This window comes from Malassezia sympodialis, genomic scaffold, assembly GCF_000349305.1.
Source record: "Malassezia sympodialis ATCC 42132 genomic scaffold, msy_sf_4, whole genome shotgun sequence".
NCBI lineage: Eukaryota > Fungi > Basidiomycota > Malasseziomycetes > Malasseziales > Malasseziaceae > Malassezia > Malassezia sympodialis.
In genome coordinates, this window is record NW_017387802.1 from 210552 (window position 1) to 232433 (window position 21882).

Here is a 21882-nt window from a genome sequence, read left to right on the forward strand (position 1 = left end):
AACAGTGTGGAAGAGCACTGATACACCGATGAATAGGCCGGTTCTCATCATTTCTGACCTGACAAAAAAAGCACATAGGCTGCAACGTATTGTATCGTACAAAATCAACTCATATCATATTGCATTCATCCTGGATGGTCAGTTGCTGGGGATGCCGCAGCCTGTCGACCATGATCGCACGGAACGCATCCAGTGAGCACAATTCGGGGCGCCCTGGATAGTGCTGCCCAGGGGCGCGGCAACCAGGCAGGCGCAGCTCCTCGTCGCCGTACCGGCAGCGTACGTAGTAGCCCGGCTGGTGCTGCTCTGTCGCAGGCGCCGTTTCTTTGCGATCGCGGAAGAGCTCGATGGCCAGCCCCGCGTGAAACGCGGGCCAGCGATCATTGAACACATCGAGAATGTGACACAGTCCGACGAGCGTCGCATCGTGCCCGAGGAACACCGAGAGTCGTAGCGGCTCCGCGTCGCCCCGCACCGCGCGGCGTTCCATCGGCCGGTAGAGACTCTCCACAAACGGCCCGAGGGCCAGGCGCCGGTACTGCCGGCGTTCCTCGGGGTCGGGTGCGCGGTAGCCGCCGAACCACTCGTGTAGTACGGCGCGCTCCATGAGCTCCAGCAGCGACGGATCCTGGAATGCTGGGGGTATAGGCAACGCATGTGCTTCCAGCGACCGGATCGTATCGATGAGACCACTCACCGCGGGGCTCGCATTGACACGGGGCAGATGGCCGCAGTCGCTTGGCGAAACGAGGTGGTCGTAGCGTGCAAGGACAGGGTTGTACAGTCGCGCGGCTTCAGCCGCGTACTTTTGCATGAGCGCGTGCAGCCGACGGCAGCCGCGGGGGTATGGGAGCATATCCTCGTCGAGGGGATTTCGGATGTACTCGTGCGGCACAAATGCGTGGTTCTGCGGGCCCAATAGCCCGGTGATGACCTGGTCGAGGCTCTGGATCGTGCGGCCCATAGCAGTGCTGCGCAGGTACAGCTTGTCCTGGTCACCGGCCACCAGCGTCGTAGGAAGTAGGTGTTCCAGGTCCACGTAGCGCTTGCGCAAGGCCTGACCGAGGCGCAACATCGAAAGCCGCCCAACGTCGGTCAGCTCACCGAGAAGACAGTCGCCCTGCTGACCGATCTCGGGGCTTTCGCCAGGCTGCCCCGCGACCTCGATACGGCGCTGAATTTGCGTCAAGGCCGGGAGGCGATCTGTGCCCACCATATGCAGCACTGAGCGCTCGAATTCCCTCGATGTATGGCATAAATTCCACGTCGACGATACAGGTGGGTCAGCCGTAGTGAGCCGGCGTCGAACCGGCGTGCGCTCGCCGTGCCGCAGCACGTACGCCGCCTGGAGCAGCTCCAGATGCGGCGGTGGATCACGCCAGCCCAAAGTACGGGAGAACTGGCCCCGCCCCGTGGGCAGAGGAGCGGCCACTCCCTCCGCCACCGTCGGGGTGGGCGACATGAAAAACGACTCTCGGTCTTCGTGCGCAGGGCAGCCGCTACGCTGACTAAACGAGATCGCTGGTGGCCCCAGGCCTATGGTCTGTCTACGACGCACTCAGAGATATGCTCGCAAGCGTGCCAGGGAGCTCTTTCTGGCCTTCGCGGTAGAGAAGAGCAATACTTGCAACGATGGCGACGTACAGAGCGGCGACAGTGCCGATAATGAGGAGGGTCTGTGATGAATAGTCGTCCTTCTCACACGCGGCGCCGGCAAAGAAGCGCGTGCGGCCACCCTCGCGTACCGGCATGCACTTGCACCGCCAGCACAGCTTGCCGCCCTTGGTCGTCTGGACGGGCGTACCGCGCAAGCTACACGTGTTTGTTGCGGCCTCGAGCTGCTCGCGCTGTGTGTAGCAGCTCTTGGGAGCCTGGTCCATGGCTGCGAAGGCGGCCCACTCGCGCATCGGCTGCGGGGCGGTCTTCAACGGGAGAGGCGACTGTGTGCGCCGCTGCAGCGCGGGGTCCTTCGCCTCGGATGTATGAACCAGGGCGACACGAGTGCCGGCCAGCTGCTCGGCACGGTGCACAAGCGAGGCAAGAACCTGCCTCACTTGCGCCTTGGCGTCTTGGAACGTCTGGCTGTGGGCACCAAACTCGCGCTTGACATCGGCGAGCGCCGAGATGCGCGCGCGAGCGAATGCCTCCAGGTCCGCATGTGCACCTTGGACGAGCTGCTCGATGCTAGACAGCTCGTGCGCCAGGCGCTCGAGGGCCGTGGCCTCGGGCCGCGGCGCAGCCAACACGCGCTGCGCACCCGTCGCAGCCTCCTCGTACAGGGAGGCAAGGTGGTCTAGCGCCTCATTTGAGGGCACTTGGTGGCTCGGCACCTCGTGCGTTGGCACGAGCGAGGCGGGGAATAGGTCTGTACAGGTCAGCGTGGCAGACGTACCGTGCTCATCATCGAGGCCATGGAATGTCACAAGGACGCCGCTGCGGGGCGCCTGGGGCTCGAAAAGGTCCTTGAGACTATACTTTGCACAGTCATGCGGCAGGTGGTGCCACATATGGGGCGAGTCACCGGCCGTGCGTGGCAGGGCCGGAACGTTGACGCCCAAGTGGTGCGCGAGCACCTGGTGAGCATCGGCGCTGTGGATGGTAACAGGTCCACGCACGTTGCCGGCTGGCAAGTTGAGAAGAAGTGTTGCGCGCGCGAGCGCCATCGCAGGCGCAGCCAGTGCCGCTACCGCATACACCAGGGACGGCATGGCGCTGGATCGCTAGCGGGGCCGTGGCGGCTGGGAGGCGGAGCGCCCCCGGGCCCGCTCGGCCGAGCCCCACTCCTCCACCGGTAAAACGCATGCTGAACGGTGAACGGGTCGACGCGGTGCGATGAGTGTGGCGACGGGACGTGAGCCCGCGCCGGTGCTCTCGCCGCCAAAACCAGAGAAGCTGGGTCGGGCAACCAAGGATATTTTGTTTGGCTCGGTATGTGTGGCCCCTGGTGTACTTACACCAGATCGCCGGCATGATCAGCAAAGTATTTGAGCATCCCTTGTGCGTGGCCGAGTCGGCTGACGCAGCGATCTAGTCAAAGTGCGGTTGCAGACGCAACCACATGATGCTCCGTTCTATACAGGGGCGTGGGACTGCTTCCGGAAGACATTTGTGCACGAGGGTGTGCGGGGCCTGTTCCGGGTGCGTTGCGGCGGCTGACGCGTGCAGGGCGTGACGATGCCTGTGCTGGGCGCGACGATGGAGGATGCAGCGCTCTTTCTTACATACAACCAGGTGCAGCGCGCGCTGCGGAATGTGCGTGGCGTGAGCGAGTCGGCGACGCTGCCGCTGACGGACCTGGCGGTCGCGGCGGCGGCGTCAGGCGCGATGGCCGCGGTGGTGCTCACGCCGGTCGAGCTGATCAAGTGCCGCATGCAGGTACAGCAGATGGGGCGCACGTCGCGGGCGCCGGTGCCGAACGCTGTCCCCTTGATCTGGGAGACACTGCAAAAGTCGGGCGTGACGGGCCTGTGGCACGGTTTGTCTGGCACGCTGATTCGCGAGGTCGGCGGGGGCATTGCGTGGTTCCTCTCGTTTGAGCTCGCCACGCGTGAGTTTGCGCGCCGGCACGCGAAGGCGCGGCCTGCGGACGCGCCGCCGAGCAAGGCGGACCTGAGCAGCTTGGAGCTGGCGGTAAGTGGCGCGCTTGCCGGTGTGAGCTACAATGTGAGCCTATTTCCTGCCGACAGTGTCAAGTCGGCGATGCAAACGCAGCGCGAACTGCGCGCGCACACGCGCGAAGCGGCAGGGCCGCCGCTCGGCTTCATGACGATGCTGATGCGCCTCTACCAGACGCGCGGGCTGGCGGGTCTCTATGCGGGGGTGGGCGTGACGTGCGTACGGAGTGCGCCGAGCAGCGGTACGTATCTGACTCTAACCACAGCGCTGGTCTTGTACGTCGTGTGACTAACGCAGCCTCGTGTACCACAAGTTGGAGCAGCTAGCGGCACGGTCTGGGTGGTAGAGTAGATGGCACGTGCCCTGTCACATGGGTGTGAGCTGGCGCCAGGGCCCGCTGACTCGTGCAGCTGGGCGGGCCAGGCGCGTTGTGTTTCGCGAATGTTCACTCGCTGGGGCTTGCGCTACCCACTCAGTGCCAGTGCCCGACGCCTGCTGCCCTCTGTGTCCCGCGCCTCGTTTTCCACTAGCATCATGACCGGTAGGTAGTGGGCCGTGCGCTTATGGCAGCTTCGAAGATCAAAGTGGCCAACCCCGTGGTTGAGCTTGATGGCGATGAGATGACGGTATGTGCTCGTAGGCTGATGGCAGCGCATTATCTGGCAGAAGATCCGTGAGGATGTAGGTTGAAGGCGGCTGACGCAGCTTATCCTCCCCTTCCTGGACGTGGATCTGAAGTACTACGACCTGGGCATCGAGCACCGTGATGCGACCGAAGACCAGGTCACTGTGGACGCCGCGGAGGCGATCAAGAAGTACAAGGTCGGTGTCAAGTGTGCGACCATCACGCCTGACGAGGCCCGTGTGAAGGAATACAACTTGAAGAAGATGTGGCTCTCGCCCAACGGCACGATCCGCAACATCCTCGGTGGTACCGTGTTCCGCGAGCCGATCGTCCTCGAGAAGGTGCCGCGCCCCGTGCCCGGCTGGACGAAGCCGATCTGCATTGGCCGCCACGCGTTCGGTGACCAGTACCGCTGCCAGAACTTTGTGGTGCCCGGCAAGGGCCAGCTGCGCCTCACCTTCACGCCGGAGGACGCGAGCGGCGAGAAGATCGACGTGCACGTCTACGACTTCCCCGCGGAGGGCGGTGTGGCGATGGCCATGTACAACACGACCGAGTCGATCCGCGGCTTTGCGCACTCGTGCTTCCGCGTGGCGCTCGACAAGAAGATGCCGCTGTACATGAGCACCAAGAACACGATTCTCAAGGCGTACGACGGCAAGTTCAAGGACATCTTCCAGGAGCTGTACGACTCGCAATACAAGCCCGAGTTTGAGAAGCTTGGCCTGTGGTACGAGCACCGCCTCATCGACGACATGGTTGCCCAGGCCATCAAGGGCAACGGTGGCTTCGTGTGGGCGTGCAAGAACTACGACGGTGACGTGCAGTCGGACGTGCTCGCGCAGGGCTTCGGCTCGCTCGGTATGATGACCTCGGAGCTCATCACGCCCGACGGTGACATGATCGAGAGCGAGGCTGCCCACGGCACCGTGACGCGCCACTACCGCGAGCACCAGAAGGGCAACGAGACGAGCACCAACTCGGTCGCCTCGATCTACGCGTGGACCCGTGGCCTGCTCTTCCGTGGCAAACTCGACGGCAACGAGGAGCTCAAGAAGTTTGCTCGTGCTCTCGAGGAGGCGTGCGTGCACAGCATTGACGTCGACAACGTTATGACGAAGGACCTGGCCCTGTCGATTCACGGCAAGGCCATGACCCGCGAGCACTACGTCAACACATTCGAGTTCATCGACCACGTGAAGAAGGTGCTCGTTGACAAGCTGCATGCGGCCGGTCTTGCCTAACTAGTCTATAGCGGGACGAATACAAGCGCTAGTGTAGCAGCCGCCAATGCCACCACAAGCGGCAGGGGAGCGCCCGGCCGCGCCGCGCCTCCGTGGGTATCTGGTGCGGGCTGCGGACCTGGCGCTCCCGGCGCCCCGGTAACGTTGCCTGCATAATAGTCGCGCCGCGCCGCCGACATGAGAATCATAAACGAGAGGCTCTCTGTGGACGTAGGGCCCGGCGCGCTCGTGTTGAGCTCGTTGACCGTGAGGAGCCCATCCACAAACGAACTCGCAGGACTGAGTCCCGACGAGAGCGTTTGATAGGCACGCTCGGCCTGCTCCACGTACTGCTGCCGCGACGCATCCATGCTGCCCAGGCGGAATGCCGCGTATGTCACAAGCGCCGTGCCCGACGCGTCCCTAAACGACGACGCATTGTTGGCATTGTTCGGCAGCAGACCCGTGGTCCCATCGACATTCTGATACACAGCCTTCAGCAGCTCGTCCGTCCACTGCAGCAGGTTGTCGTGCGGCACATGCATCGCCTGCGCCCACGGACTCGCACTGATCATCGCCGCCACGCGCAGCATGCCAGCGGCAGCCCACCCCAGGCCCGAAAGCCATGCACGCGAATCAATGGGATGCGGCGTCTTGTTTCTTCCGTTAAATTGCACGATGTGATGCCAGAGACCGGTGCCCGGGCCGCGTGTGATGCGCAGCGCCGCGCGCTGCAGCTGCAGCTGCTCGTACGCCATACGCACGAGCGTCTCGTTGCCCGTCATCACGCCATATGCCGCTAGGAACGGCGGGCCCATGTACGCCGAATCGGACCACAGCTGCACCGTTCTTGGCGATACGCGCTGGCTCAGTGCTCCCGTCGGCGTACGCGTCACATTGCGCAGCAAATAGAGGAGTTGGCGCTGCGCCGCCGCTCCGTACGTGCTCTGCGGCGCCGGCGCCTGGTTGGGAAAACCCTCGTTGATCCACGCGCCGACTAGGACGCCTTCCCCACAGCTCGCCGAGTCCATCGTCGCGCCTTCATTCATGCGCTCGTCGCCCGTAATCAGGCTGGCGAGGCGCCCCGCGGCGTCCTGGCTGCTCACGCTCTTCTCTGCGAGGCGCAGGAGCGCTACCGGCTGCGCCACCGACGCCACCGAGCGCGGCGGAGGGAAGAGCTGCGAGTCGGGCTTTTTAAAAAATGTCCAGTTAGGGTACAGGTACTCGGTCACCGCCGACTGCAGAACGCCCTGCTCCCAGGACGCACGCTGCGACGACAGCACACCGTCCAGTGCCACATCCACCATGGTCGTGTTGAGCGGCGGCACGGTTGCCGCGCGTGGCACCAGGGACACACCACGTCGCTGCGGCGTCATGTGTCGGGCCTCGGCGCCGCTCACACATGCCAGGGCACAGCCCAGGAGCAGTGCAGGCGCAGCAGCCGCAGCCGCGCTGCGCCGCACCACGCTCGCCGCCGAACGCGCCAGGCGCTGGCTCATGTCCATCGACGACACCGTGCTGGGCAGCATGCCCGCCTCATCCGCTCCGCGCGGCGCAACGACGACGAGCGTGCCATTGGTGCGCATAAGCCCCACATCGCCCGTCGCGTGCCACGGCGAGATGGTCGTGGCGTCATGGTCGCGCGCCGTCAGGGTATAGCCCCGCACATACACTTCGCCGATCGGATCCGCCGCGTGCCCTCCGGCACGCAGATGCTCCAATTCTGTCGCGTAGCGTGCGACCGCCGGCGAGTCGTGCACGAGCTTCAGTTCCAGTGCAACAGACGGCGGGCCGACGGGCGCCGCGAGGCAGCGCGCCGACTCGTCGTCCACCGACTCGGGCGCAAAGGCTTGCAAGTCGTACAGGTTCGATGTGCTTGCTGGCGCCGTGATGAGCGCAGCATGCGTGTCGCAGCGCAGCTGCGCTGGCACATACGCGTGCATCACCGGCACTCCGAGGTACAGACGCAGTGCATCAAGCAGTGTCTGGTCTGCGGCCGTTCCGTTGCCGGCGAGCACAGCCGCTCGCACACCGCTGACGCCAATGGCCGTACGGAGTGGCGCCACAATCCAGTTGTCCAGGAGGCGGCCACGGGGAAAGAGGCCGTTGCGCAGGAGGTTCATATTGACGCGCCGCATGAGAGAGTATAGCAGCGCACCCGTCGCGGGAACCCACAATCGGTGCTCAATCATTTGCGCGCTGCGCGTACTGATGAACAGGAGCGTCGGGCGCAGCATAGCGGCTGAAGATACGAGCTCGGTCGGCGGCTCGCACGCAATGCTCGCGCCCGCGGCCAGACACGTCAGAACAAGCGTCCAGTGCACCAGAGCGGGGACGGCGCGTGCGTACACCAAATCCGTCAGCACGACATCGTTTACATTCGGCACCTCGTCCGCGGGAAACTCGCTCAGCCACGCCGTTACCGCCGACGTCATGGACGTGTGCGTCACATTGAGCCAGGCACTGTGACCGTCCCATACGGTCGCGTACGTACGCGCACCAAGACGATCAAGCTCTGCATTCGACAAGCGCGACACGTCAGGCGGCGGCGGAGCGGTGCCGTCGGGTGCAGCGCCCAGCACATCGTCCCACTCCGTCGGGCTGTGCTTGGGCGTAGCGCCCTCGAGAGAGCCGCTGCCGCGCACAACAACCAGGCGCGCATTTGCCCACACTGGAAGCAAAGGCGCGCCAATACACACGACCGCGGTCGTCGCGAGATCAATGCCGCCTGGGCGCTTCGTAGGCGCCAGGCCCGGCGGTACCATCACGGTCCGTGCGCGTTCGTTCGCAACGGCGCCTGCGATCGCAGCAATGACCGCAGGCGCCGTGTCAAGGAAGCCACACACGACAATGGTGGGCGAATCCGACTTCACAAGCGTCTCGACCCCGCGCATAAACGCTGCGGCCTGCGCGCGCAGCTCGTCGTTGCTGAGCGACGCGTCCATTACGCGACGCACGTGAGAGCCTTCCGTGCCCGTAAGCCCCTGTGCGAGGAGCGTCGCGATGGTCGGAGTGCTCCGTTGCGGACGCATGGCCAAGTCGCGGCCGAGGGGCGCATTCACGTTGCGGTACGTGGGCGACTCGCCCACGAGGTGCACGGACGACGCCTCCGATTGCCTATGCAGGATCAGAGGGTGCAGCACAGGCTGATCGCGGTGCTGGATGATGCGTGCATAAAGCAAGCAGGCAGCCAGCACCGCGAGCAGCCCAATCGAGTAAGCATCGATACGGATCAAAGATGACTCGCTCATCGTAGGCGCTCGGCGAGGTGGTGGGGCGTGCTCGCCACTTTGGCCATCGTCGGCAGCCGGATGCAGGAAGATCGGGCTGCATGCAGTGCCCCTGCATCAATCGGGCTCCTGCTCCCACCATGGACGACGCTCGCCACGTGCTCAAGGTCCTGCGCCGCGAGCAGCGCGACCTGTGGAGCCGCCTCGCGAGCGTTGCGCACGTACGTGTGGGCCACTCACGCAGGATGCGCGCTACGTGGATGAAGTGTGTGCGGCGTGCTTTCCGCTTCCGCTCATAGGTACGTGCACACGCCTTACGCAGCCAACCTCCGCTGCGGCGCATGGTACACGGACCCCGCGCGCCTGCACGGCACGGCGTACTTCAAGTCGACCGACGGGCACATGTATGCGTGGGACCTAAGCCTGAAGCGCGCCAACTTGCACTTGGCCGAGTTGATCGAGGAAAGTGTGGCGTCTAGCGAGCTCACCGGCTGCATCCTCGTTGACTCGACACGGCGCGGCAAACGCTTTCCGGACGCGCTCGCCAAGACCGTGCCGATTTGGTGCGCCGTACTGAACCGCGCCTCGGCGCGCGTACACGGCACCCCCGAGTGCCCCTCCCTGGTGACGCCATTAGACGCTGTCGCACGCAGCGAGCATGCCCAGATCGAGGCGCGCCTCGATGCATGGACCGAGCGCCTGTGCTGCTCGGACCTGCGCGTGCCTCGCCTGTCTAAGCCGCTCGTCCCCGTGTTTGCGCATGCGCCCAATGTGCCGAGTCTACCGCTCGCCTCGCACCAACACCACGTTGTGCTTGTGAGCGTCTCTCCGGCCGTCACTGACGCAGTGTCCGTGCCGCCGCCAGCGCCCGGCGCCATGTACGTGCAGGGCGCGGGTGACGATCATGAGGCATGGGCAGAGGGCCTCACCCCTGGACTCTTTTGGCAGCACCGCTCAGCGCTCCTCAACGCAGCCCTCACGCGCGACGAGCGCCTCGCGCTCGTTCATACCCTGGTCGCCAACGAGCGCGCACGCGCCGGCCGTGTATTGTGGCTACCTGGTGAGGCGGACGCGCCACCCATGGAGATTTCCGGCACTGGTCTCGCTATTCAAGCGCGACCGCGTGAGCGGGGATTTAGTGCCACGGAGCGCGCGCGGTACGCCCTTCTCGTGCTTTGTGACCAGCCGCCTGCGCCTGCTTCCGACGAGCAGGCACCGCGTGTGCTCGCGCTTGGTCTCGATGCATCCAAGCGAGGTCTTGCCGCGTTTTCACAGGCACTGCCTGCCGCTGTCGATGCCATCACGGAGGCCCTGCATGTGGCGGCTCGTGGTCAGGGTGCGGCTCCACGCGTTCTCCTCTGTTGCGAGACAGGCTTCCAGCTCAGTGGCGCCCTCGCTATTGCTGTACTCGCGGCCTCTTTTGATGAGCACCGCCACGGCCTGTTTGGCGGCCCTGACGCACATGAGCGGCTCACGGCGCACCGTCTGCGCATCACAAAGGATACGACGCAGCGCCGCCTGCAGTGGTTCACGAGCGCGGTCAGCGCCGGCGCTCCGAGCCGTGCGCACCTGCAACGCGTGAATGCATATCTGATGGGGCCACAGCGCCAGGTGCGTGTGTGGCTCCCAGACAGACTACCTAGCTAAAACGTGCTGAAGCAGTTCGGGGAAGGAGGGGGTTCCGAGACCGGTCACGGGGTCCCAGCCGCGGTGGGCCTGGAAGCCCGATCGGTCGCCGCATCCTCTGGCCGAGCCACTTACGACGTCGTGCAAGCCTGGCGTATGCGCGAGACGCTTATACAGGAGTGGGTTCAGGAAACCAAGCGATGGGAGTCCCTTGGCGAAGCGCGCATCGTTCAGCAGCGCCACAATCGAGGCGAACAGCGGGGTCGAGGCACTCGTGCCCGAAACGAGGGAAAACTTGCCGTTGATGGCAATAACAAAGCGCGAGCCCTGTGCGGACACATCCGGGTAGGCGCGGCCCAGTGGGTTGTACCAACCTTGATCCTTGTCGTCCTGGTACACGGTCAGGTACTTGTGCACAGCATGCTCCTGGTAAAAGGGGCGCGGGAAGTAGTTGGAGAAGCCGCCGCCCGACGTAATGAATGTATAGTTCTTCACTGTCACGACCTCGGGGTCAAATTTGTACGTCGCGCCCACCGTCGTGACCCACGGGCACGATGCAGGGAATTCGGGCAGGAATGTGCGGCGGTGGCGCCGGTCGTTGGACACGCAGTCCTCCTCGTGGTTGCCGCCCACGCCCTGGTCGCCCGAGGAAAAAAAGACGCTCGTGCCGCGCAGGCCCAGCGCAGCCAACAACGTACACGCGCGGCGCGCGTACGGCTCCGGCACCGTCTGCTCGTCGTCGCCATACGATGTCGTCAGCACAGCCGGCAGCTCGTCGTCGCCCAGACCGATCATGTGCTCGAGGAACACCATGTACGGCTCGTTGGTATTCTTCGTCGTCACCTGGTCCTTCTTAAATGGCGGCTTGGTCCCCGTCAGGTAGTACGTCGTGCGCATCGGCCATACGACGCCCTGGACCGCCTGCACATCGAGGTTGGCCTCGCCTCCCGCCTTTGATGCATTCTGCACATTGTGCGCGCCGCCCAGCGTCACATAGTCGAACGTCGCGTGTCCCCTGTACGCATCGGGGCGCTGGTGCTTAAGAAACAGGCTCAGGTCGTCGTAGTTGGCATTCTCGCCCAGGTAGCCCGCAATACCAATGTGCGAGCGGTCCGATTGCGGTGTGTAGTTGTGCATACCGTAAAACTCGCGCAGACACAGCGAAGTGACATGCGCCACGTTGCAGGAGTCTGGCACGCCCGGCGGGTTGTTCATCGAGCTGGTCTTGGCCACCTCGTCCCATGAAACGTCGCCGACCCACTCGGCCATGCGGCGGTGCGCCTTGGTCGACGGAAAGTACGTCGTGCTTCCACCCACATAGTCAATGTGTTGCGCGACACTGAGCGGCAGAGCATACTTGGTCGTACGCACGCTCTGCTCGCCTGTGTCGCGCCGCTCAAACATGTCGAAGACGGCACCGCCTAGCAGCTCGCTCGCCTCTGCGACGGTGGTCGAAAAGTACAGCACGTCTCCAGCTGCGCTGTACGAGATCGTACTCTCATCAATGCCATACTCCATCAGCCAGCGCAGCACACGCGTCTTCGTGTGTTTGGCGGGACGCAGCAGGTCGAGCACCTCCTCCCTCGTGCGGTGGTGCAGGTACTCGTCACTGTCGGGGTCCGACGTACGCTGAATCGCGTCCACTACACGCTCATCTGCGTTCGAGCGCAGCGCAATGCTCAGCGGCACGCGCTCACTGCCATGGGCGGGGGCGCGTCGCACCCAGCCGCGTGGTACAACCACGTCTTCTTTGACCACATAGTCCGCATTCACACCCAGGGCGCTGGACGCCAGTGCGATCTGCGCTAGCAGAGCGAGCCATCCCTGGATCCGCATGTGGCAAATCGATGGATAGATCGCTATCGCATCATCGTGACCCGGGTTGGCGCCTGGCTAGGCACGCGATTGCATGCATGGCGCGGTCGCGGCATCGCTATCACTGCCTCCACCTCATATCGCTTACTCAGCATGCATTTCCCCCCCGCTCGCGCGACGCCGCCTTGCGCCATGTCGCACACTTGGGAAGTCCGCTTCAGCAACTCGCGCCAGCTCCCGTACTTTTTCAATTCTGAAACACGTGTGTCTATGTGGGAACTGCCGGATGGCATGTCGGAAGAACAGGCCCGGCAGCTCCCTGGCGGCCACTTGCTCGGCGAGGCATCGCAGGCGCACCCTGCGCGGGTGCGCGCGAGCCACCTGCTCGTGAAGCACAAGGACAGTCGCCGGCCCAGTAGCTGGCGCGAGGTGCGTTCTTTTTCTAACATGCAGGCGCAGATTACCCGCACGAAGGACGAGGCGATTGCGCAGCTGCGCTCGTACCAGGACCAGCTGGGCGCCCAGCCTAGCGTCGAAGCGTTTGCGGAGCTGGCCAGCCAGTTCTCGTACGTACTTGCTACTGACAACAGCGACTGTTCGTCTGCGCGCTCCGGCGGCGACCTTGGTTCTTTTGGCCGCGGTCAGATGCAGCGTCCGTTCGAGGACGCAACGTTTGCGCTGCCGGTAGGTCAAATGAGCGGCGTCGTCGAAACTGATAGCGGCGTTCATCTCATTCTGCGCACGGCCTAGTCGCGCGCTGGACATAGCACTCGCACGGTCGCCACCGCCGCCACCGCTGCCAGGGACGGCAGCCGCAGCCCCCGACATAAACTCACGTGATCGCGACGCGACCTTCATGCACGTGCCGCGCGCGGGTGGCTGCCGCGGCCCAGTCGCCTCGTAGCTTCATGGCCTCTGCCGCAATGGCGACGCCGCCCAAAGTCCGGCATGATTCTCATGCGACAGTAACGATGGGCCACAGTGCCGTCAGCTTCGTGCCGACAGAGCACGTACAGACCGCCGTAAGTGACTTTGGTGATCATATTGTGATCGATACAATCATTCCACCCGCGCGCTATTTGCCGCCGACACTCTCTGTCGCCAAGCTGGCAGGGCAGATCCAAGACGACCTCGTCCGCGAGCTCAATCGCCTCGGCCTTGGTATGGGCACTCGTGTCGCCTCTGTGGCGCACCCCCGCAGCAAGGACGCCGAGGCCGAGCAGTTTGTTCGCACCCCTCAGGGCCACCTCGTCGACCCCGTGCTGCAGCCAAAAAACGAGCAATATACACGCGCCTGCCTCGGCATCCGCAGCCTGCGCGGCGAGCCCCTGCTTACCTACTTCCCTGACCCCAAGGGCGCTGAGCCTGTGCTTGTCCATGGCGCCCCGACGACCTGCCCGTGCGTGTGCTGCCGCAGCGGCTGCGCGGGCGCTGATCCCGCGACGGGCAAACTTGCCCTGCTTCCCGAGGCTCTTGCCAAAGATGCTGCGGGCAACATCCTTGTTGATGTGCCGCCACAACCGTCAACGTCGCAGGCTGCGTCCAGCACGACGCTGGGCGAGCCGTTCACCGAGGCTAAGAAGACCGCGTCGCCCGTGCCTGCGCCTGCGCCTGCGCCCACCGCTACGCCGACCCCTGCGCCCGCGATCCGGACGCGCATTGTGCCCGTACCGTCCAGCGAGCGTATGCCGTCCTCGAATGCCGCTGTGCAAGCGGCGGCCTCGCGGATCCAGCCTGTCGGTGCGACGGTGGTCAAGACGGTCAGATCGCTCGGCAACTTGCGCGGCCACCGTGCCGCGGCGCCTATGTTCCCTACGCCTGCGTCGCTACCGCAGACCAGGGAGCGCCCCTTGCCGCCTGGTCCGCCTGTGTCCGCGCAGGCCCTCGCACCGACGGAGTCCCGCATTTCTACGCGTCCGTCTGGTGGGCTGCACGCTGGTGCGAGACAAGTGCCTGTGCGCGAGGAAGTGCCATCGCAGCGTGCCGAAAAGGGCATGAGCGTGTTTGCTCCTCTGCAAATGTCGGACGAGCTGCGGCATGCGCTCACATTGAACGACCTCTCCTCGCTGTCGCTCTCGCCTGAAGGGGGCCGCCGGACGCCGCCGCTGTCGAGTCCCTCGTCGATGGGCTCGACGCCGCGGTACCAGGGATCGCATGCGCGTCCCGATGTATCACCCATCCCGATGTTTGATACGTCCTCGACGCCGATTGCCGCGCGCTACTGCCGGTCCGCGGGCAATTTGCGGCAAAAGGCGCGCGAGGATCTGCCGCCGCTGCCGCCGCTGCCGAAGGATGTCTCAGCGCCGGGCCAGACGCGGGTACGCATTATCTCGGGCCATGCACGCTAAGGGCCCTGCATTATAGACCACTGCTACGATCTTTTCTTAATTCTACTTGTAGACGCTGGTGTACGGCTTGCTTGGGAAGGGACGCGGCAGAAGGCTGCCGTGCGAGGCGACGCCTTCGATGCGGTGCGTGGCGTTCAGGTTCTTGGTCACAGTGATCTGGAACAGGCTTGAGCCGCCCTCGCGGGCAATGATGATCGAACTCGCGAGGAAGAAGTGCCAGATACGGTACAGCTTCTCGCCGTACTTCGCCTTGACCTTGGCCTCGTTCTTCTTCCAGTTCTTCAGCCAGCGGTCGATCGTAGCTGAGTAGTGGATACCAGCGACATCGCACGAGCGCACCTCAAAGCCTGCCCGCTCGAGCTGGCCAATGACCCAGTTCAGGGGGCACGAGGCATCCGCGCCGGGGAAGATGTACTTGTTCATGAACAGGCCCCAGATCAGGTCCCAGTACTGCCAGCGCGGCCGCAGGCCGGCGACCTGGAACACCATCACACCGTCATCGTCGAGCAGCTCGTACACATTCTGCAGGAACTTGGCATAGTGGCGAATACCCACGTGCTCAGCCATCTCCAGCGTGACAATCTTGTTGTAGTGGCCCGGCTGCACGGGAATGTCGCGGTAGTCCATGCACAGGATGCGCGCCTGGTCGGGCGTAAGGCCGTTCTTCTTGATGCGCTCGTTGCCGAACGCCGCCTGCTCCCGCGCGAGCGTAACACCCGTGACATCCGCGCCATAGTTCTTGGCGGCAAACGTGGCCAGCGTGCCCCAGCCACAGCCAATGTCCAGCACACGGTCGCCCGGCTGCAGCGCCAGCTTCGAGCAAACGAGGTTCAGCTTGTTGTCCTGTAGCTCCTCCAGCGTCTCCTCACGGTTCGGGTCAGAAATGATACCGGTCGTGTACACCATCTGGGGGCCCAGGAACCACTCGTGGAAGTCGTTGCCCCGGTCGTAGTTGTCTCGGATCTGCTCCTCATCCTGGCGCGAGCTGTGCAGCAGCACGTCCGGCAGCATCTTGAACAGCACATAGCGGAAGAGCTCAGGCGTAAAGTGCATGGCCGCCCAGTCCCAGCGGTACTCGAGCACATCGAGCAGCTCGCCCTTCACCTCAATCTTGCCGTCAAAGTATGCCTCCCAGAACACCTGCATCGGGATCTTGTGATGGCCGTGGTACTGGCGGCGCAGGGCCTCGTCCTTGATGTCCAGATAGTATTCCAGCGGCCGGTTCGGCAGCGTCACCTTCTCATTGATGCGTGCACCGTACATGCTCATCGCCGTCCAGTACAGGATCGCCACAGGCACACCGCAGAGCGCCACAAGCACCATGTACGATGTCCAGCCGAACCAGCGGGCCTTGACGAACGGCAGCAGGCGCAGGAGCACGGCCGGCGTAAAGAAGATTAGCAGGGCCAGGTGCACATTGTTGAAGCTCCCGTTGCCCTCCGCGGGCAGGACCGCATTCTTGATGGCGGGATAGTGCGTCAGGCGCACCTTCCCGCCCGGCGCCATATCCACTGGTGCTTCCCTCGGCGCTGAGCCCAGCGTCAGGGGGCTCGAAGCCGCAGGCGCACGCGGCACTTCGGGCTTCTGCACACCAACCGCCTCGCTGGCCTCACGCGCCGTCGCAGTCTCGCTCGAAACCGACCAAGGCACAGGCGGCTCTTCGGACTTTGGCACATCGGAGGCCACCTCATGCGCCGTCGCGGTCTCGCTCGATACCGACCAAGGCACAGGCGGCTCTTCGGGCTTCTGCACACCAGAAGCCGCCTCGCTGGCCTCGCGCGCCGTCGCGGTCTCGCTCGACACCGACCAAGGCACAGGCGGCTCTTCGGGCTTCTGCACACCAGAAGCCGCATCGCTGCCCTCAGGCACCGTCGCGCTCTTGCTCGGTGTCGCCGCCGAAGCCGCCGGGACACGGCGGTCCGGCACAGGGGGCGGTACTGTCGGGCGGATCGACTCGGCCGTCTCGCTCAGCTTCTTCGAAAGCTGCTCACCCGCATTACTGGCCGTGTGGGAAAGTTGCTCAGCCGCCTCAGCGGCTTTCGTTCGAAGGTCGCTCGTGTCCATGGTGGAGTAGCAGGCAGCCCCATGCTGGGCCACGTCCGCGCGGGCCCAGGCGGTGCGTGGCTCCACGGCCGAGTCGGACGTCCTCCACCCACTGCCGTCGATGGCTGAGGCGCCCTTTTGGGCGCATGCGCACGGGCCGCTGGTGACACTCGTGTTCGGCTCGTCCGGCGCGCAGCATGCAGCACTCGCGCGAATGGAGTCCTTCTACGAGTCTGTGGACCATGCAGGCACATACTTATCGTGGGACGAGGCACGACGCGCTCGCCTGTGCCAGGGCTACGAAGCGTACAACTTGCCGCTCGCCTCCGTGCGCGCATGGCTCGTGGCCATGCGCGCCGCGATCAGCGAGAGCGAGGCTGCAGAAGATACGGAGGGGGCTTTGCCGTGGTGGCACGCGCACTGCTCGCCGGAAGAGCAGGCCCTGCTCACGTACTTGACGGAGCAGGGGGCCCTCGCGCCCGAGGCAGGAGCGACCTACCTTATTTCCGCGCTCGTCAAGTGCGCAGATGAGGCACTTGGTCATGAGCGTCTGCATGCCCTGTACTATCTCTCGTCGTCGTACCGCGCGCTCCTCGATGAGCTGTGGACATCGATGCCGAAGGCCGTTGCGTCGGCCATTCAGTACGATCTGCAGATGCGCGGCTACAAAGAGGCTGTATGGCGCGACGAACTTGGCGCATACCTCGGAGTGCGAGGGCTGCATACCCGCCGGACCGATCCGGCCCAAGAGTTTGGGAACAAGAGCGCGGCTACCTGTGCAGAGCTGCGGCGCACGCTCCTTGAGCGCATTCCCACGTGCTGGCAGGCCGACGTGGGCATGGACGAGGCTGCCCTTCAGCTCCCTGCCTCTTTCATAGAGGAGGCGCGGCACGCCCTTGTGGCTCCGCCGCGTCCCCCGCCGACGGCGCGAGGTCGAGGGCGTCGCGGCCGTCGTTAGCACGTGGCCTCCACTACCAGCTCCCCCTCCGACGATGAAGCGCAAGGTAGGCCGGTGGCGAGCTGACGCAGATTCTTCTTATGGGCAAGTCCGGCACGGGCAAGACGTCGATGCGCTCGTTTATCTTCTCGTCGTACCGTTCGGAGGACACGCAGCGCCTTGGAAGCACCATTGAGGTGGAACATTCGCATGTGCGTTTCCCTGGCAACCTCGTGCTCAATCTGTGGGACTGTGGTGGCCAAAAGTCGTACATGGAGAACTATATGAACTCGCAGCGCGGGCAGGTGTTTAGCGGAGTAGCGGCTCTGATCTACGTTGTCGACGTCGTCAGCACTGACGAGGAGGCGGGCGACGGGCGCGAGTGGGAGACGGATCTGCGCTACTTTCGGTACGTACGTGGCACTAACGACAGGGACTGTGTGTCTGCGCTGCAATCGCACTCGCCAGACGCGGAGGTATTTTGCCTGCTGCACAAGATGGATCTGATTGAGCCATCGCGCCGCCGCGACATTTACCGCCGCCGCGTCGCGGACCTGCGCAAGAAGACACGCGAGGTGATGCAGGAGCATGCGTCGTCGCCGCTGGCGCGGGATGTGATTCACCTGCAGTGCTTCGCGACGAGTATCTGGGATGCCACACTCTACAAGGCGTGGTCGAGCATCGTACATGCCATTGTCCCGGACGTGGAGCGCTTTGAGGAGCATCTGACGCAGCTCGGCGCGCAGTGCTCGGCCGCGGAGGTCATTCTATTCGAAAGGGCGACGTTCCTGGTCATGTCCCACTACAGCCGCTTAGAGGCAGCAGACGAGTCGGCCAAGCCGCACTCGCCGGACGTGCACATGGTGCGGGCGCAAAGCACCGACGACCCGGAGGAAGCACTGCTCGACGGCCTTTCCCAGAGCATGCTGCCGTCCTCCGATGTCCCTTCTGCGCCGGCGCGCATGCTTTCTGACGACCGCTTCGAGCGCGTTAGTGAGCTGGTCAAGCAGTTCAGACTAACCTGCCTGTGCGTTGCTGCAGCTGACCGCAGCGAGTCCCAGTACAATGTCAAGGCGCTTGAGCTGCGCACGCCCACCTTCCTCGCGTACATGGACACGCTCACGTCGAGCACCCTCATCCTGATTGTGGTCACGGACCCCCGTATCCGTACGTGCCTGCCACTCACACAGAATTGAGCGCTATCAAGGCGCACGTCGACACAAGCCGCCGCCAACTCGAGGGGGGCGGCCCCTGGCCGGCGGCGTAGCCATTATACCCTTCTTGTAGGACGATGCACGAGGTCCCCCCACTGGGCCTACGGGGCCGTGTCTGCTTACGTAGGCGGTCGTCGCCCGCCACGCCGGACGGTCCTTGCCTCGAAGCGTGCGTGATGGCCCTGTTGGCATCAGCAGCGCGTGTCCCGCGCCGTGCGCCCCTGCCGTGGTGCGCACTGGCACGCCACGCACACTTTGACTCGAATGCATTTGTGCAGCGCCTCGAGAAGGCCGGCATCACTCGCCAGCAAGCAGACGTCCTGGTCACGGCGCTCACGGACGTGATCAATGAGAGCGCCGAGAACATTGCGCGCGGGCTCGTGCGCCGTGACGAGGCGGAGCGGCTCAACTATACGCAAAAGGTCGATTTTGCCAAGCTCAAGTCGGAGATCCAGCTCCTCGAGCGCAGTGACTTTGTGCTGATGAAGTCGGAGAACGAGCGGCTCATGGCCGACGTCGAAAAGCTCAAGCAGCGCCTGCGCGAGGAGATCGCACGCACTACGGCGGGCGTGCGTCTCGACTTGAACCTCGAGAAGGGCCGCATCCGCGACGAGTCGTCCGTGCATGCCCTCAAGATCAAGGAGGTCGACACGCGCATCGAGTCGGAAATTGCCGGCGTGCGCACCAGCATCCAGAGCGCCAAGTTCAATGTGCTACAGGTACGTTGCCACCACTTACTCAGTACCTCGTTGGTGTCGCTACGGGTGCGGGTGCCCTGCTCCTCGCATACCTGCGCATGTTCCGCTAGTGCGCCCCTCTTCTGTACATGGATAGATACGATACGGACAGCTCTGGGCACCGCGGGTCCCGTGGGCACCCCTCGGCGTGGAGGCGCGCTACTCTCCTCCATGCTTGTGGCGCCAGGCGGGACGAGCATCACGACGCATCCCCAGTACATCACTGATGGGCTCGACGAGTCGGCGCTCCTGCCGCGGCCCATGGACCTCTTCCAAAAGTGGTTCCACGAGGTGCAGGCGGCGGGCGTGCCGGAGCCCGAGGCGATGACGCTGTCGACCACGGCGTTGCCAGGCGCCCCGCCACCCGCGGCCAGCGCGGCTAGCGCCGACAAGGCTGCATGGCGTGTGCACGCGCCGCGGCCCAGCTCGCGTACCGTGCTGCTCAAGGGCGCAGACGAGCACGGGTTTTACTTCTACACCAACTATTCGTCGCGCAAGGGCGACGAGCTCGCCGCGAACCCATGGTGCGCGCTCTCGTTCTATTGGCCCGCTGTGCACCGCGCCGTACGCGTGCTGGGCCGCGCGGAGCAGCTTCCGCGCGGGGTGTCGCAGGCGTATTACAGCACGCGACCCGTCGGCAGCCAGATCGGCGCTTGGGCCAGCCCCCAGAGCGCCGTCTTGCCATCGCGCGCTGCCCTGGAGGAGCGCGTCCAGGCATGCGAGCACGATTTGAGGGCCGAGTATGGCGAAGTGGCGTTCCCGGTGCCGCCGTTTTGGGGCGGCTACCGCGTCGTGCCCGACGAAATCGAGTTCTGGATTGGCCGCGAGAGTCGCCTACACGATCGCTACCGGTATGTGCGGTCGCCACACACAGACGCGCCCGTATCGGATGCGGCCTCATGGACGATTGAGCGCCTCGCGCCCTAGCTACGCATGGATCATGCGATGCAGCACGGCGCACACGGCCGACTGGCCGCGCTCGCCAGCGACCGTCTCCACGGCGTGCCAGAACGTGTACGCCCGGTGCACTGCGACCCAATGGAGCCATGCACCAAGGAGCACACACATGTGGAAGAGCTGGTGCGACGCGCCGACCATGTCGAATGTGCGGGGGCTCCAGCGTTCGGGAATGTGCGCGACGTAGAGGCACGCCCCGAAGATGTAGGCAGCACCACTGAACATGACATACTTGGCGCCCAGAACCTCGGCGACAAAATGCCAGCTCTTGGAGATGTACAAGCTGTGCGCGAGCGGCGCAATGCCACTCAGACCGAGCGCCACGAACACAACGGTCCGCAAGCCCTTGTACTGCGGCAGCGTGTACTTGGACTGCGTCACAATGTAGAATGCAAGGGCACCCCACAAGGACACATGCATTAGGTATAGGGTGCGCAGCGTCGGGTGGCAGTGGAAGCCGAAGTGCAAGAGGGGGAAGTTGCTGCCGACAATCAGGACGACAATGCCGATACTGCGTGTTAGGACACCGACGTACTAGTCCAGGCGGTTGCACCGGCGCGCCACTTCGCGCGAGTGACACGACACGGTGTGGTACGTTGCGCTGCACCCGAGGCACACCATCGCGGCCACAAGAAACACGCTCACCATCGCCACATCCACCCCGCCCGGCTCACTGAGCTTGCGCTCATGGCTCATGCGCAAGGGCAGGTGCTTGTACCACTCAAGCAGGTCGTGCCCAGGTGCCTGCTGCATCGACAAGACCGGCCAAGGGCCCGGCGGAAGCAGCCTCAGCACATCCGCCAGTTGCAGGGCCAGCACGAGCATCGCTATGACGGCGCCCCACAGATGCGTATGGATGTTGACCGTCTCGTTGTGCAAGTAGCACCACACACTGCGCCAGCACTTGAAATAGGTGTCGTGTCGGTAGTACGCGCGCGGCGCCTGGGCAGGGGCGCCGGCCGGCCGCCGCGCGTCGGTGCCCGAGGCCACCGCCACCGCCGGCGTCTCGTCCGCGGCAGCCGACAGGTCGCCAGGCGTGCGGTACCCACTCACCACATAGGGGACCCCCTGCGCTTCCGTGAGTGCGATCTACGTACCCCATGGCGGCAACTCGTCGTAGTCGATCAGGTAACGTGGCTCGTGCGACATGGTGTCGTCGACACCGGGCGTCGCGTCGGGGGCCCCGCCAGACACGTGCTCCGCTCCACCTCATGGCGCAGTCCCCGGCGCGGCAGGCGGCGCCGCAGCGCGGATGTGTTTGGCTGCTGAGCCTCTGCGCGGCCCTGGTGGGTGTGGTGCTGCTCCGGTACACACAGGCGCCTGCGCTGGGCGACTCCAGACACGATGCTCCAGAGGTCTACATGCAGAGTGTTCCCGTGGCCCCGGCGCCCAGTGCGCCGGATGGGCCCGCGCGCCTAGCCTCGAGCACGTTCCAGCTGCGGCACGGTACGCCGCCGCCATGGAACACACATGCGGACGGCGACCACTGGCGAATGGGCACGCGCTTCGCCA

General features: G+C 64.4%; 13 protein-coding genes across 13 annotated transcripts; 8 read left to right on the top strand and 5 right to left on the bottom strand.

Annotated features, from left to right (window-relative positions):
* Positions 1-109: 109 nt before the first annotated feature.
* On the bottom strand, positions 110-2708 carry MSY001_0939 (uncharacterized protein; the record flags this gene model as incomplete). The annotated part of the gene is made up of 2 exons (XM_018886039.1): positions 110-1521; positions 1559-2708. The coding sequence occupies 2 exons, from the start codon at positions 2706-2708 to the stop codon at positions 110-112; spliced, it is 2562 nt and encodes an 853-aa protein (XP_018739552.1).
* Positions 2709-3174: 466 nt separating this feature from the next.
* MSY001_0940 (uncharacterized protein) lies at positions 3175-3961 on the top strand (the record flags this gene model as incomplete). The annotated part of the gene is made up of 2 exons (XM_018886040.1): positions 3175-3830; positions 3913-3961. 2 exons carry the CDS (start codon positions 3175-3177, stop codon positions 3959-3961), a joined length of 705 nt encoding a protein of 234 aa, XP_018739553.1.
* Positions 3962-4178: 217 nt separating this feature from the next.
* Positions 4179-5484, top strand: MSY001_0941 (uncharacterized protein; the record flags this gene model as incomplete). The annotated part of the gene is made up of 2 exons (XM_018886041.1): positions 4179-4241; positions 4321-5484. 2 exons carry the CDS (start codon positions 4179-4181, stop codon positions 5482-5484), a joined length of 1227 nt encoding a protein of 408 aa, XP_018739554.1.
* A 28-nt stretch (positions 5485-5512) lies between these two features.
* On the bottom strand, positions 5513-8761 carry MSY001_0942 (uncharacterized protein; the record flags this gene model as incomplete). Its single annotated transcript, XM_018886042.1, has 3 exons — positions 5513-5602; positions 5628-8705; positions 8753-8761. 3 exons carry the CDS (start codon positions 8759-8761, stop codon positions 5513-5515), a joined length of 3177 nt encoding a protein of 1058 aa, XP_018739555.1.
* Positions 8762-8833: 72 nt separating this feature from the next.
* Positions 8834-10275, top strand: MSY001_0943 (uncharacterized protein; the record flags this gene model as incomplete). The annotated part of the gene is made up of 3 exons (XM_018886043.1): positions 8834-8960; positions 9016-10176; positions 10238-10275. 3 exons carry the CDS (start codon positions 8834-8836, stop codon positions 10273-10275), a joined length of 1326 nt encoding a protein of 441 aa, XP_018739556.1.
* A 53-nt stretch (positions 10276-10328) lies between these two features.
* MSY001_0944 (uncharacterized protein) lies at positions 10329-12155 on the bottom strand (the record flags this gene model as incomplete). Its single annotated transcript, XM_018886044.1, has 1 exon — positions 10329-12155. One exon carries the CDS (start codon positions 12153-12155, stop codon positions 10329-10331), a length of 1827 nt encoding a protein of 608 aa, XP_018739557.1.
* A 171-nt stretch (positions 12156-12326) lies between these two features.
* Positions 12327-12884, top strand: MSY001_0945 (uncharacterized protein; the record flags this gene model as incomplete). The annotated part of the gene is made up of 2 exons (XM_018886045.1): positions 12327-12563; positions 12588-12884. 2 exons carry the CDS (start codon positions 12327-12329, stop codon positions 12882-12884), a joined length of 534 nt encoding a protein of 177 aa, XP_018739558.1.
* Positions 12885-13057: 173 nt separating this feature from the next.
* On the top strand, positions 13058-14482 carry MSY001_0946 (uncharacterized protein; the record flags this gene model as incomplete). Its single annotated transcript, XM_018886046.1, has 1 exon — positions 13058-14482. One exon carries the CDS (start codon positions 13058-13060, stop codon positions 14480-14482), a length of 1425 nt encoding a protein of 474 aa, XP_018739559.1.
* Positions 14483-14524: 42 nt separating this feature from the next.
* On the bottom strand, positions 14525-16546 carry MSY001_0947 (uncharacterized protein; the record flags this gene model as incomplete). The annotated part of the gene is given in 2 exon segments (XM_018886047.1): positions 14525-16066; positions 16079-16546. 2 exon segments carry the CDS (start codon positions 16544-16546, stop codon positions 14525-14527), a joined length of 2010 nt encoding a protein of 669 aa, XP_018739560.1.
* Positions 16547-17563: 1017 nt separating this feature from the next.
* Positions 17564-18658, top strand: MSY001_0948 (uncharacterized protein; the record flags this gene model as incomplete). Its single annotated transcript, XM_018886048.1, has 2 exons — positions 17564-17871; positions 17896-18658. 2 exons carry the CDS (start codon positions 17564-17566, stop codon positions 18656-18658), a joined length of 1071 nt encoding a protein of 356 aa, XP_018739561.1.
* Positions 18659-18852: 194 nt separating this feature from the next.
* On the top strand, positions 18853-19484 carry MSY001_0949 (uncharacterized protein; the record flags this gene model as incomplete). Its single annotated transcript, XM_018886050.1, has 2 exons — positions 18853-19395; positions 19419-19484. The coding sequence occupies 2 exons, from the start codon at positions 18853-18855 to the stop codon at positions 19482-19484; spliced, it is 609 nt and encodes a 202-aa protein (XP_018739562.1).
* Positions 19485-19584: 100 nt separating this feature from the next.
* Positions 19585-20324, top strand: MSY001_0950 (uncharacterized protein; the record flags this gene model as incomplete). The annotated part of the gene is made up of 2 exons (XM_018886051.1): positions 19585-20264; positions 20288-20324. 2 exons carry the CDS (start codon positions 19585-19587, stop codon positions 20322-20324), a joined length of 717 nt encoding a protein of 238 aa, XP_018739563.1.
* A 16-nt stretch (positions 20325-20340) lies between these two features.
* MSY001_0951 (uncharacterized protein) lies at positions 20341-20790 on the bottom strand (the record flags this gene model as incomplete). Its single annotated transcript, XM_018886052.1, is given in 2 exon segments — positions 20341-20587; positions 20603-20790. The coding sequence occupies 2 exon segments, from the start codon at positions 20788-20790 to the stop codon at positions 20341-20343; spliced, it is 435 nt and encodes a 144-aa protein (XP_018739564.1).
* Between the last annotated feature and the right edge of the window lie 1092 nt (positions 20791-21882).